Source organism: Ceratotherium simum, chromosome 3, assembly GCF_057802395.1.
Source record: "Ceratotherium simum simum isolate JZ-2026a chromosome 3, ASM5780239v1, whole genome shotgun sequence".
Classification (NCBI taxonomy): Eukaryota; Metazoa; Chordata; class Mammalia; order Perissodactyla; family Rhinocerotidae; genus Ceratotherium; species Ceratotherium simum.
Window position 1 is genome coordinate 28,414,899 of NC_141902.1, and position 13,456 is coordinate 28,428,354.

General features: G+C 45.4%; 1 protein-coding gene across 1 annotated transcript; it reads left to right on the forward strand.

The window, feature by feature from the left end:
• The first annotated feature begins 3,897 nt into the window (after positions 1 to 3,897).
• Positions 3,898 to 10,812, forward strand: LOC101406368 (purine nucleoside phosphorylase). The gene is made up of 6 exons (XM_087424306.1): positions 3,898 to 4,026; positions 6,452 to 6,621; positions 8,758 to 8,861; positions 9,064 to 9,239; positions 9,354 to 9,544; positions 10,136 to 10,812. Exons 1-6 carry the CDS (start codon positions 4,016 to 4,018, stop codon positions 10,351 to 10,353), a joined length of 870 nt encoding a protein of 289 aa, XP_087280432.1. The 5' UTR covers positions 3,898 to 4,015; the 3' UTR covers positions 10,354 to 10,812.
• Positions 10,813 to 13,456: the final 2,644 nt, after the last annotated feature.

Below are 13,456 nucleotides of genomic sequence, written 5' to 3' on the forward strand. Positions count from 1 at the left end.
CTGAACTTAACCACTAGGCCATTGGGGCTGGCCCTAGAATCCACCAAAAAACTTTTAGATAATAAATGAATACAGGAGAGTTCCAGGATACAAAATCAACATTCAAAAATAAGTTGTGATTCTATACACTAACAATGAATTAGCATTAGCAGAAAGAGAAATTAAGAATACAATCCCATTTATGATTGCAATAAAAAGAATAAAATACCTAGAAATAAATTTAATCAAAGAGGTGAAAGACTTGTACGCTGAAAACTATAAAACATTGTTGAAAGAAATTGAAGAAGACACAAAGATGTGGAAAGATATTCCATACTCTTGGATTGGAAGAATTAACACAGTTAAAATCTTCATACTGTTAAAGCAATCTATAGATTCAATGCAATCCCTATCAAAGTTCCAATGACATTTTTCATGGAAATAGAACAAAGAATCCTAAAATTTGGGGCCAGCCCAGTGGCACAAGTGGTTGGGTGCGTGTGCTCTGCTGTGCTGACCGGGGGTTCACTGGTTCGGATCCCGGGCACGCACCAACGCACTGCTTGTCCGGCCATGCTGTGGGCGCATCCCATATAAAGAGGAGGAGGATGGGCATGGATGTTGGCCCAGGGCCAGTCTTCCTCAGAAAAAAGAGGAGGATTGGCATCAGATGTTGGCTCAGGGCTGATCTTCCTCACAAAAAAATTAAAAAACAAAAAAGAATACTAAAATTTATATGGAACAACAAAAGACCTCAAATAGCCAAAGGAACCCTGAGAAAAAAGAACAAAGCTGGACATATCATACTCCCTGATTTCAAAATATACTACAAAGCTATAGTAACCAAAATAGCATGGTACTGGCACAAAAACAGACACACAGATCAATGGAACAGAATCAAGAACCCAAAAATAAACCCACATATCTATGGACAGCTAATTTTTGACAAGGGAGCCAAGAACATACAATGGAGAAAGGAAAGTTTCTTCAATAAATGGTGTTGGGAAAACTGGAGAGCCATATGCAAAAGAATTAAAGTAGACCATTATCTTACACCATGCACAAAAATTACCTCAAAATGGATTAAAGACTTGAATGTAAGAAAACATAGGCAGTACGCTCTTCAACATCAGTCTTAGCAGTATATTTTCAAGTACCATGTCTGACCAGGCAAGTGAAACAGTAGAAAAAATAAACAAATGGGATTACACCAAACTAAAAAGCTTCTGCACAGCAAAGGAGACCATCAACAAAATGAAAGACAACCTAACAACTGGGAGAAGATATTTGCAAACCGTATATTTGATAAGGGGTTAATATCCAAAATATATTAAGAACTCATACATCTCAACAACAAAAAACTAACAACCCACTTAAAAAATGAGCAAAAGATCTGAACAGACATTTCTCCAAAGAAGATGTACATATGGCCAACAGGCACGTGAAAAGATGTTCAACATCATTAACTATCAGGGAAATGCAAATCAAAACTACAATGAGATATCTTACTCCTGTCAGAATGGCTATAATTAACAAGACAGGAAACCAGTGTTGGAGAGGATGTGGAGAAAAGGGAACTCTCATACACTGCTGGTGGTAGTGAAAACTGGTGCAGCCACTACGGAAAACAGTACAGAGATTCCTCAAAAAATTAAGAATACAACTACCATATGATCCAGCTATTCCACTGCTGGGTATTTATCCAAAGAACTTGAAAACACCAATGCGTAAAGATACATGCTCCCCTGTGTTCATTGCAGCATTATTCACAATAGCCAAGACTTGGAAACAACCTAAGTGTCTACCAAAGGACGAATGGATAAAGAAGATGTGGTATATATACACAATGGAATACTACTCAGCTATAAAAAGGGATGAAAACTTGCCATTTGCCACAACATGAATGGACCTTGAGGTTATTATCCTAAGTGAAATAAGTCAGATGGAGAAAGTCAAATACCTTATGATCTCACTCATAAATGGAAGATAATAACAACAACAAACAAACACAGAGATTGGATTGGTTGTTACCAGAAGAGAAGAGGGCAGGGAGGAGGGCGAAAGGGGTGATTAGGCACATGTGTATGGTGAGGGATTGTAATTATTCTTTGGGTGGTGAACATGATGTAATCTACAGAGAAACTGAAATATAATGATGTACACCTGAAATTTACATGTTATTAACCAATGTTACCTCAATAATAAATAAATAAGTAAATAAATAAATAAAATAATAAGACACTTACAAAAAAAAAATAGATGTTGTCTCAGGAGGCCTGCTGGGTAGATTCCTCTCTGGGCCATAGGTGAATCCGAGATTAAAGAGATTGGGGATCCAAGTGATTATGCAGAAGGTTAGTTGCTGAACCTGAATTCAGAATAAAATACGTTGTGTAGTTCTTAACGTTATGTCACCCGAACCAAGGTGTGGTCTGGTATACTGCCCTTGCCTGTCGCATAATTTCTTTAGTGACCAGAATGTTTATATATATACTTACTGCAGATTCTTCCCCACATGATGCCAGAGAAACACTACAGAAGAATAATTATTGTCCCCCATTTTCCTTTTGTAAATATATTGCAGATCATCTTCTTTTGGTTTACATACACTTTCTTTAGATAGATTCCATTAAAAATAATTGTTTGCACGTTCTAATCTTGTTTTTTGTGTCAACTGGATTGGATTTGGGAAGTTTAAAAAAAAACTTTCAGCAATCAAATACAGATAGATATTTCCTTGGGCTGACTTTTGCTTGTGACTGGTCTTATCCATCATTTAAAATCATGCTTTCGATGTTTCAATTGTTCATAGTCTCATTACTAAGATCACTAAGATTTGTTTAGATCACCCCTGTTGTTACTTTTGCTAAAACTACTGGATGCAAAAGGATAGTAATAATAATAAGAATAAACCAATAATAACAATAATGATGACAGAATAAACCGTTCACTTGGCACTGGGCTCAGTTCCTTATATATATGATTTTTTTCTTTACATATATTGTCATTGTTCCTTTGTCCCTAGCACCAGAACAGTTCAGGTACACAGTTGATGCTCAATAAATATTTCTTCCATGAATGAGATGGAAACAGGGTTGGGAAAGAGTGGCTTGGGCCATGGTGGTGGGTAAAATGGCAAGCAGCAAAGACAAGAGTTCAGGAGAGTGGAAAGGGGAGGATTCCAACAGCTAAGCAAGGGCCATTGATTTGTGATTTTATGTGAGGCTGGTTAAACTTGTAAAAGTAGGGAGAAGAAACAGCTGAATTCTTACGAAAACGTTATATTGTTGTTCTGTTTCAGGAATTTCCATCTTGGGAGGAGTCCTTCCCTCCTATGTGAATTGCTTCCGTCCAGTTTTAAGTAAATAAAGGGATTGTCTGCGTTTTTCAGTGTCATCCCCGTCCTTTCTCTGTTGTTGTCCAGGATCCAGGAATTCTTGCCGCTAGAACTTTTTCTACTCCCCATCTGGGCCTGGATTTAGACCCTCGATATCTTCTCCCAAATCCTGTAAGCTCCACGTCAGCAGTTTTGCTTGTGTCCTTTCTCCAGGAAGCAGCTCAGACACAGGCTCACTTAATTTTATTCTGGCGTTGTACGATCTAAGGTTTCAAACTTTCTCTTTTCAGATCTCTCACAGTTTGCTGTAAACACAACCGGGAAGGGGGCTGCTGACAGATGATTCGGGGCTCTCCTCACGGGGCTTGTCGGAAACCTGGCACTGGGTGCAGGGATGAAATGCTTGATGCCCCTCCGAGGGTAGGGGGATGCGCGAGAAAGGATCCAGCCCTGGGGAAGAACTCGGATTGGGTTTACCGCCAAGCCTAGGGGGATTGGATCAGGGTGTATCACCATGGCGACAGGGCCGGCCCGCGTGCTCGGCTGCCATTGGCTGGGGACTTCCGGGCTGGGGATATAAGTCAGCGCCAGGCAGACAATGCAGTGGCTGTGCGCACCAGACCGGCGCCCTCAGGTTAGCTCAGCGGAGCAGATCCGAGCGGAGAAGGGTGGGCTCGTCGAGAGAGCGGCGGAGGCACCATGGAGACCGAGTAAGGCGGGCACCAGGCCCGGGGAACCCAGGAGGCCCCTGGGGAAGGGAAATGGCTGTCGCCGAGACCTGGAAACCCGGCCCTGTGGGCCCCGAAGGAGCCGGGAGAGGGAGGGGGCGCCCTGGAGTTGCAGAGAGGCCTGGCAAGGAGCCCGCTGTCAGGGCCAAGGCGGCGGAGCAGTGGGGCCGGCGGCGCGGGCAGGGACGCACGCGGGAATCGAGGCAGGGTGGCGCCACTGGAGCAGCAAGGGGACAGGTCGGTAGAGTGTAGTGTACTCGTAAAAGGAGCCAGTGTGTTTTTGTGTGTGTGTTTGTGTGCTGGTGCGCGCACGTGATGGGGGTGTGAGTGTGGAGGGAGGCGTATCCCTCTCCGCCCAATACAAGGAAAAGGTATTCCCACCGCACGTGCTCTTCACACATTCCTGTCCTAGAGTCTAGGTAAAGCCGCGAGGGAGTTTTGGTGCCCATATCTGGAGTTCCTCCTTCAGAGGAGAGATTGGCTCAGGTTCCTCGCCAACACCACCCTTCCCTCCAAACTGGAGTGCCAATGAAGTTGGGGATGAAGTCTCCAAGGAGAGAAGGAGACTCGTATTCCTTGAACCGGACAGCAGACCCTGCCCACTCCCCCTCCCCCGCACCTTTGAAAAGCCTTCTCTCTGCTTTGGTCCTGGAAATCCCCGTCCAAGACTCCAGCTTTAGGGGTCACAGTGGCTTTTGTGACCCAGGATCCAAAGTATTCTTAAGGGAATAATGGCCAATGAGGAAGTCCTATAAGCTGTGGCCAGAAATGCTAGGTGGCCAAGGCTTCACATGTCCTTCATTTCCTTTGCACCTCTTGAGGATGTTATTTGATTAACTTTTTACCATTTCGTTGCTTCTCTTCTCCATCATCCTGTGACCCCAGCTCTATTGCCCTCGCCCCTGTCCCTTACCCAGCTACTTCCCCTGAGGGAAACCCAGTGTATTGTAGAGTCATCTGGTTTCAAAAGTTCTGCTTTGAAGAAAAGAATTTCCTCTGGAGGCTTGGTTAGTAGTGTTCATGGGTGTGAGAGGATTTGACTGGAATTGTGAGAAAAATTCTAGATTGATTCTTTGAATGTATGGGTTCTGGGGAAGTGTATGTCCCTAGGTCTGAAGGGCAAAGAACGTTGGTGAAGAGAAGGGAAGATGGGGGAAGGCTGGGAGGAGAACAGAGAAAGAGGGGAAAGTGGGAGAAAGGTTCAAGTGCTGGGGACATGAACCATGTTCTATGGAGTCAAAAATCTTTGGAGCTTGTTAGCAAGTTTTTAATGCATTTTCAAACTGAGCTTCTAAAATGGGGGGGGGGGTTGATTATGTTACCTTGCTTTATATCTGAGGAAAGAAGTTGAAGCACAAGTTACTTGCCTAAAAAGGCAAAATTGGGACTAGACTCCAAGTTGAGTTCTGCTTCCATCTAGACCAGAAATTCCTAAACCTCGTTTTTTGAATCAGAATTACCTGAGGCACTTTTGTAAAAAATACAGATTCTGGGGCCTCTCTGCAGAATTATGAATCTGGTGGGGTGGGCTCCAGAATCTATTTTTAAGAAGATGCTGTGAGAAATTTTTGCCGTCGATTCTGCTCCAGCACTGACAACCAGAGTGTGAACGGGGTCTGCTTTTGTGTGGGGTAGCTTGTCTAGTCTCCAGGCTTGAATTGCCCCTTGCAATTCCATCTGACAGGGCTCTGTGTGGGTCTGGGGATCCCAGAAAGAAGGATCCAGGCGAACTGACACATAGACCTCCACTAGGAGTGTTCCTATCACTTCTTCAATCAAAACATGTAGCCCTTCGTATTTGTCTGAGGGAGGAGCTGGAGGGTGAGGGTCCAGAAGGCAGTCGGATTTATCCATCGCCCTCAGGGTAGCTAGTCTTAATTACACTTTGAATGTCCTTAGCAGGCAGGTAGGGTACCACGAGGGTTGTATTGGGTTTGTCTCTGCCCTAAGGAAGGTCTTAATCCGGTTCTGAGTGTACTGCAGGGCCTGCCTCCTCAGGCCCAGCACTTTTACCCTCCTTGATTCGATTATGTCACTGTACTTGTCTGTACTCGATGGTCCCTTCCTCTTCATCTTTGTCGGAAGGAGAGATATTAAACCTGCCAGTGGTAACAGAACTGGAGTTGGGGGGCGGGTGGTGGAGACATAGGCATCATCAGTGTTTGCCAGGAGAGGAGGGCGTTTCATGTCTATTTTTAGTGGTTCTGACAGAAGGAGGAGAGGGTGGGTGGGTGGGTGAGCTTAGTGTGGCCTCTCCTGGGTGAGAAGAGCCTCCCCTCTGGGGCAGCTGTTTGGCCAGCTTCTCTATCTCCTGCCACCTTGGTACACCTGCCAGCCTTTCTGGTCATTAGTCTGTGATGCCCGTGGAAGGGGAGCGAAACTCACCTTGAGTTTCCTTTTTTCCTAGATTCACATATGAAGATTATCAGACCACGGCACAGTGGCTTCTGTCCCACACCGAGCACCGGCCTCAAGTGGCAGTGATCTGTGGTTCTGGGTTGGGAGGTCTGGCTGATCGAGTAACTCAGGCCCAGAGCTTTGACTACAGTGAGATACCAAACTTCCCCCGAAGTACAGGTACTGGCCAGGGGGAGGGAGGGAGGGGACTGAGGGATATTGATGCGATTCTGATGGGAGGGCAATGCTTCTGTGCCTGGACCTGGTTATTCTCTATAGCACTTGACTAAAGACAACTGTTGTGAGAGAGGTCAAAAGACCACCAGGAATCAGAATGGCTTGAGAAGGAAATTTGCCCGGTGAGAATGTCACAATAGACAGGGCATGAGTGTCAGTGGTCCTATATGACATGTTTCCTGTGCTTTAATGATTCAGAGCTCCTTAAAGCTCTACAACACCTCCCCGGAATGCTCCTCCCCCACACACACCGTGGTCACCACATGCGCACACAACCCCCCCCCCCCATTTCTTTCAGTCTGCAGCATTCATGGAAAAAGCAGTGCCTGTAACCTCCCAGGACAAGGTCAGGCCGTCCTTGTCCTCCTGCCACTCCCAACCTCCCAGCTCCAGCACCAGTCCTAGGATGAGGCAGACGCTGGTGTGCAGCAACAATGGGCAGACAGACTGCCGTGTTCTTGCAGACAAATACCCAGTTAACACATGAATACACAGACCTCATGCACACTGACTCCTTTGAGGAGGAAAGGGGCAGATGTCCCCCATGCAGAGTGGAGCTCAGAGGGATCTGAGGATAGCGTATCCAGCATCCTGTTAGCAGCCAGAAAGCTCTGAGGCTAAGGCTTAGAAAAGGGCCAGGTGAAATAGGGGCAAGTGAAGGACAAAGGTAGTTTATTTGCTTTACTGATTAATTTCTCAGATCACTAACTTCTTTTACTTATTAATTTTTCTGTTTTTTTGTTTTTTTTTTTTTTTTCTGGTGAGGAAGATGAGCCCTGAGCTAACACCTGTTGCTAATCCTCCTTTTTGCTGAGGAAGATTGGCCCTTGGCTAACATCCTCGCCCATCTTCCTCTACTTGGTATGTGGGACGCCTGCCACAGCCTGGCTTGATAAGCAGTGCGCAGGTCCTTGCCCAGGATCTGAACCTGCCAACCCCGGGCCGCTGAAGTGGAGCACATGAACTTAACCACTGTGCCACCAGGCTGGCCCTGAGTTACGACTTGTAACAGATGTTTTTCAAATCCTTTGGAGCAATACTGGGAGACGAGGGTGGAGAGGTGGGAATGGGAGTTGGAGAAGGAAATATTAAAAAGAGGGAAAGAGGGCAAAGTTTTTTAAGGGACATAGTAGTGGCATTGGCTCCACCCGCTACTCCTACCCCCAGCGAGAAGAGCATTGCACTTAGTGATAAGTGAATTAATTTTTAAATTTTTATCAACTTATTTTTTATACTCCACTTGGGTTTTCCTAATGCTGTCACCTCTGCTCTATGACTGGTAACTTTTTTTGTATAAGTTCCTGTATCTCTGTGTGTCCCTCAACTCTTCCTCTTGGTTTTGGTCCCTCTCCCAGACCATCCATTCCCTAAGGGAGACGTTGGCCATGTCCATTAGAGGAGAAATGCCAGATAAGGGGAACGGTAATTATGGTTATTATGTCTGGATGGGAGTTATCTTTCTACTCCCATCCCCTGCTTGCCCCATCGTGGGCATGTATTCCCACAGGAATGTTTTGTGGGTCAGAATGGAGGAGACTTGTAGGGATCCAAACTCAGCCCCTTTCCCCCTTGTTCAGTAGCCTCTTTAGAAAGCTAGAATATACCATGAGCTGCCTTTCAGGAATAAGGAGGCATATAGTTAGGGTACTAAATAAGGATATACATTTTGAGAATTTTGAAAATTTTGCAAAAGAGTTCTATAGTTAATGGATCCACTGTATTCATTATTACCCATTTATTCTATTTTTTACTCCTATTGTCTTGCAGTATGTCTTTCTCCTTCTTTTGAAATTTCTTTTAAAAACCTTTCCTTCCTTTGATAGATGTTTATCTTGAACATCCTTACCTCCATAGCTCCAATCTCAGGATGTACTTATACACTCATTTGTAAGCTTGTGATTAATTTCTATCTCCCCCACTAGACTCAAACTTTCTGAGAACAGAGATGATAATGTCTTCTTTTGCCTAATTGTACCCTCACATGTTGAGCACAGTGCGTTGGTGCACAGTAGGTGCTCAGGGGCTATGCGTTGTATGAAAGGGTTGTCCCATTCCTTCCCCTTTCTCTCTGTTACACAGTGCCGGGTCACGCCGGTCGACTGGTGTTCGGGTTCCTGAACGGCAGAGCCTGTGTGATGATGCAGGGCAGGTTCCACATGTACGAAGGCTACTCGCTCTGGAAGGTAAATCAAGGGTGTGAGTTCAGATGACTCTGTAACAAGGGGCAAAGAGCCCGTCTATCCTATTTTATTACCTAGCTACCTGGTCTAGGTAGATTTTTGGTCCCCTTCTTTCTCTTTCATGATGTATATTGTGCATTTCTGTGTGGGTGGATTAGTGAAATTTTAAAGAACAGTTTGTGATCTTTCATCTTTTACTTCTAAGGTGACCTTCCCAGTGAGAGTTTTCTGTCTTCTGGGTGTGGACACCCTAGTGGTCACCAATGCAGCTGGAGGTCTCAACCCCAAGTTTGAGGTTGGAGATATCATGCTGATCCGTGATCACATCAACCTGCCTGGTTTCTCTGGTCAGAACCCTCTCAGAGGCCCCAATGATGAAAGGTGCGGATCTTGTTCCTTTGTTTATAGATGGGTAGGTTGTAAGGATTTGCCTGGGAGTTAGCAGAAAGCTCATTGTATTCCATTAATCTGAGATAATCCAACCCGTGCCCCTAGGTTTGGAGTTCGTTTCCCTGCCATGTCTGATGCCTATGACCGGGATATGAGGGAGAAGGCTCATGTTGTCTGGAAACAAATGGGGGAGCAGAGAGAGCTGCAGGAAGGCACCTATGTGACGCTGGCAGGCCCCAACTTTGAGACTGTGGCAGAGTGTCACCTGCTGCTGAAACTGGGGGCGGATGCTGTTGGTATGAAGGGGAACGTGGCTGGAGGCTTGAAGAGGGAGAGATCTGGTAAAATAGGGATGGGCAGAAGTAAGAGACTGTAGAGCTGATGGTGGATTGAGAGAGGATCTGACTTGAAGGGAGAGTGAATTAAATTGACTTGTAGAAACATACTAAGGTAGTGAGGTTTGATGTGTTGTCCCATCAGACCTCCCCACCCAGCATCAAGGGCTTTAACAGCTGTCATGCTAATGATCCTTCATTTGATAATTGTTTCTAAGGATTATTCTAACAAATATCATTATAGCCCCATTCCGTACCTTAGCTGGAAGACGGAACTGCATCATTAGAACTGGCTTCACAATTGCTGCAGACAGATATGGAAATAAAGTATTGCAATGGTAATATTTGTAAGAAAAGTGTAAGGCCCTCTGAGGCCCCACTCCTTCAAGCAATACTGAACAACCTAAGCTCAACTCTAATTTAGCTGCTTCCTTGGATGTTTTGTGAGATGTCAAATTGTCAGTGAGGTGATGCATAGAGGTTAGGCCAAAGGGTGAGGACAAGAGTCACTTGAGGATCCCGACAGTTGGTGTCCCTCTTTCTCCCCATCAGGCATGAGCACAGTTCCAGAAGTGCTAGTTGCAAGGCACTGTGGACTTCGAGTCTTTGGCTTCTCCCTCATCACCAACAAGGTCATTACGGATTATGAAACCCATGAGAAGGCCAGTCACGAGGAAGTACTAGAGACCGGGAGACAAGCGGCACAGAAACTGGAACGGTTCGTCTCCATTCTTATGGCCAGCGTTCCACCGCCTCGCAAGGCCAGTTAACCAGCCCTGGAGTGGTTTGTCCTCTCCCTTATGGCATCCAAGTAGCTGCTACCTGCCTTGTCCCTTTGCTGTGTCCTGTGCCTCTGCCCTTAGGCAGTAGCAGACCAGAAAGAAAGACCCCTATCGTTCACTTTCCCCGCTTCTCCCAGCAGACCTTCTGGTGCTGGGTCCTCTTATGCTCCACGATCTTCTCAGAACAGTTCTTCCCCAAGAGCTGGAGCCCAAGCCCTCCCACACATCCATAGATATGCCCAGGATGTGACTTGCACCCTTGAACTTGGCACAGTAACTGCTCTAGCTTTTTGAGATGATGCTCTCACATTCCTGGGGGCTCGGTTCTGAGTCCCCTAAAGCACAGGAGACCATGTAAGGACCATCCCAATGCCTCTTGGACTTTAATACTATCATACTTTGAGAATAAAGAGAAAGATGAAATAATGTCTTCATTTTTTGTGTAATTTGGGATAAGGCTGGGACACAGGCCAAGACTGGTCTGAAGGGCCGTGGGACCACATGTCTTGTGTGACTATCTGTGTCTCAGACAAGTAGCTACAAACTGAGAAGAGGTGGTACCTGAATGCAGGAAAGGGGAAAGGAAAGGCAACCTGACGAAAGATAAAGACTTAGAAGATGTGGGGTTCGGCCCCCTGGGTTAGCGGTTAAGTGCGCGTGCTCCACTGCTGGCCGCCCGGGTTCGGATCTGGGCGCGCACCGATGCACTGCTTGTCCGGCCATGCTGAGGTGGCGTCCCACATACAGCAACTAGAAGGATGTGCAACTATGACATACAACTATCTACTGGGGCTTTGGGGAAAAAAAGGAGGAAGATGGGCAGTAGATGTTAGCTTAGGGCTGGTCTTCCTCAGCAAAAAGAGGATTGGCATGGATCTTAGCTCAGGGCTGATCTTCCTCAACAACAACAAAAAAAAATTAGAAGATGATAAGGTAGGAAGGGCTAGCTTCTGGCACAGGATGGCCACTTCCCTCACACCAGTCTGCCCCTGTGCCTTTCCCTCTGATCGTTTCACCCCTTGTCTGCTCTCTCATGAATATCTGACTAAGTTCACGGATCTCAGCTTCTGTTCATAGTTGCCACTTCCTTGTTAAGCCCTAATTATATTTCCTCTCGATTTCCTTCTCTCAGCTACTCTCCCCTCTGCCATAACTAGTTGCAACTATACTCTCCCTCACTCTGACGGTGCAGCAGCAAATACGCCTTTTTCTGCTGTTGGCCACTGCACTGTTGGTTAGAGTTCTGCCAGCCTCAGGCAACCTGTGAAGTTGGCTGATACTCAGCTTCTTCTCTTTGAGCGCAATTTTCCATCCTATTGCTTCCTGTCTGCGCTCTAGTCTTTCTCTTCACTTTCGCTCGTTCAGAACCTCCCTGTGATGGGGCTCACAGGCATTGCCCTTTGTTGGCTCACTGCACTAGTTGTGCTTATCAACTTGCATTCAGCTGGCTGGCGTATTTGAAAACCACTCTACCCTCCCAGGCCTCTTTGCCTTTTGAGTCAGGGTAGTGGTGGATGAGCCTCTAATAGTGTGACATTTCAATTATTACTAGTATAAAATGGAAGAGCCATTTTGCACAGAAAGCTTTTGAAAAGTCTTTCAAATCATCCTTTGTTTGGTAGCTAACCTACTTCGCTGGGCCCACCACCGAGAAAAAGCATCCCGGAGCGGCCTTGTCACCATTCTTTCATCAGTTCTTTGTACCTCCACCCAGCTCTAAGACCCTACCTGGACCTTTAGGCAATCTGCTAGAATCTGTCATTCACCTCTGAGAGAGCTGGTTTAGAGGGAAGTGCTATGCATCCTTTAGATATAAACACAACTATAACTTGTTTATCTGTTGCGATTTCTTGTAGACAATTCTTTTTAATCAAGTTGTTAAATATCTCTGGATAACACTCTCAGCTCAGAAAATGTTAAATTGAGAATATAAAAATATTGTTTGGTCTTTCCTCTCAAGTGCCTTACAATTGTAAGAGATACATTTGTAAAGCTGTTAAATGTTCATGTAAGGTGGTATAAAATAGGTACAAGTCACATCTGATGGGAGTCCAAAGTTCACACTGACCGTATACACTGGACCGTGAGGTTTGGTTATTTAGGGAAAGCTTCATAGAAAACTTTGAGCTTAGTCTCAAAGGATGGAAGGGAGGAAGATTTCACACCAGGGTGAGCCAAAGCACAGAGCTATGAAAAGTACTAGACATGTTCAGGCTCATTGTCACAACAGATGTGACTAGACCAGAGGACACGAAGGGCTCTAGTGAGATGTGGGCGAACAGATGTGGAGGTTAGAAGAGGGCTGCATCTGGTGCTTTGCTTTCTTACGCCTGATCTGCCCCTTGGTGAGGTGGATGGGGAACCGGGATGGTGCCACCCGAAAAATATGTCCCAGAGAGACTTGAGTGGAATATTTAAGGGCATTCTAGTTTTATACATTTAGTAAACAAGTTTACCCATTTACCCTGTAGTGGGTGTCATGTAGTTCATAATGAAATACTAGACTCAAGAAGATTATGCATTTGATGTCTTAATTCAAGAGTCTAACTCCTTAATTCTTTTTTTTTTTTTTTTGTGAGGAAGATTAGCCCTGAGCTATCATCTGCCAATTCTCCTCTTTTGCTGAGGAAGACTGGCCCTGGGCTAACATCCTACCGATCTTCGTCCACTTGATGTGGGACACCGCCACAGCACAGCCTCACACGTGGTGGGTCGGTGCGCGCCTGGGATCCAAACCCAGGCTATCAGCAGCGGAGCACGCGCACTTAACCGCTATGCCACGGGGCTGACTGCTAACTCCTTAGTTCTAAGTTAAAGTACAAAAAGTAGATTTATACAAGTGCATATTACTATATCCCTGTTAGGGTATTAAATGTACCCCCGTGATGACAGAAAAGAAAACTATACATTCTTTATGGTCCAAACTAGGAGGTATGATAAGGAAAGTAGCTACAGGCAAGTAATAGTCATTTAATTATAGGTAATATGTATTAATTCTAAATTCACTAGAATTCTAGGTTCGAGGGTGTATGGATTGGGGAGAGAAAACATGAACACAAAATGTCTTCAATTTCTTTTTTTAAAAGAGCTT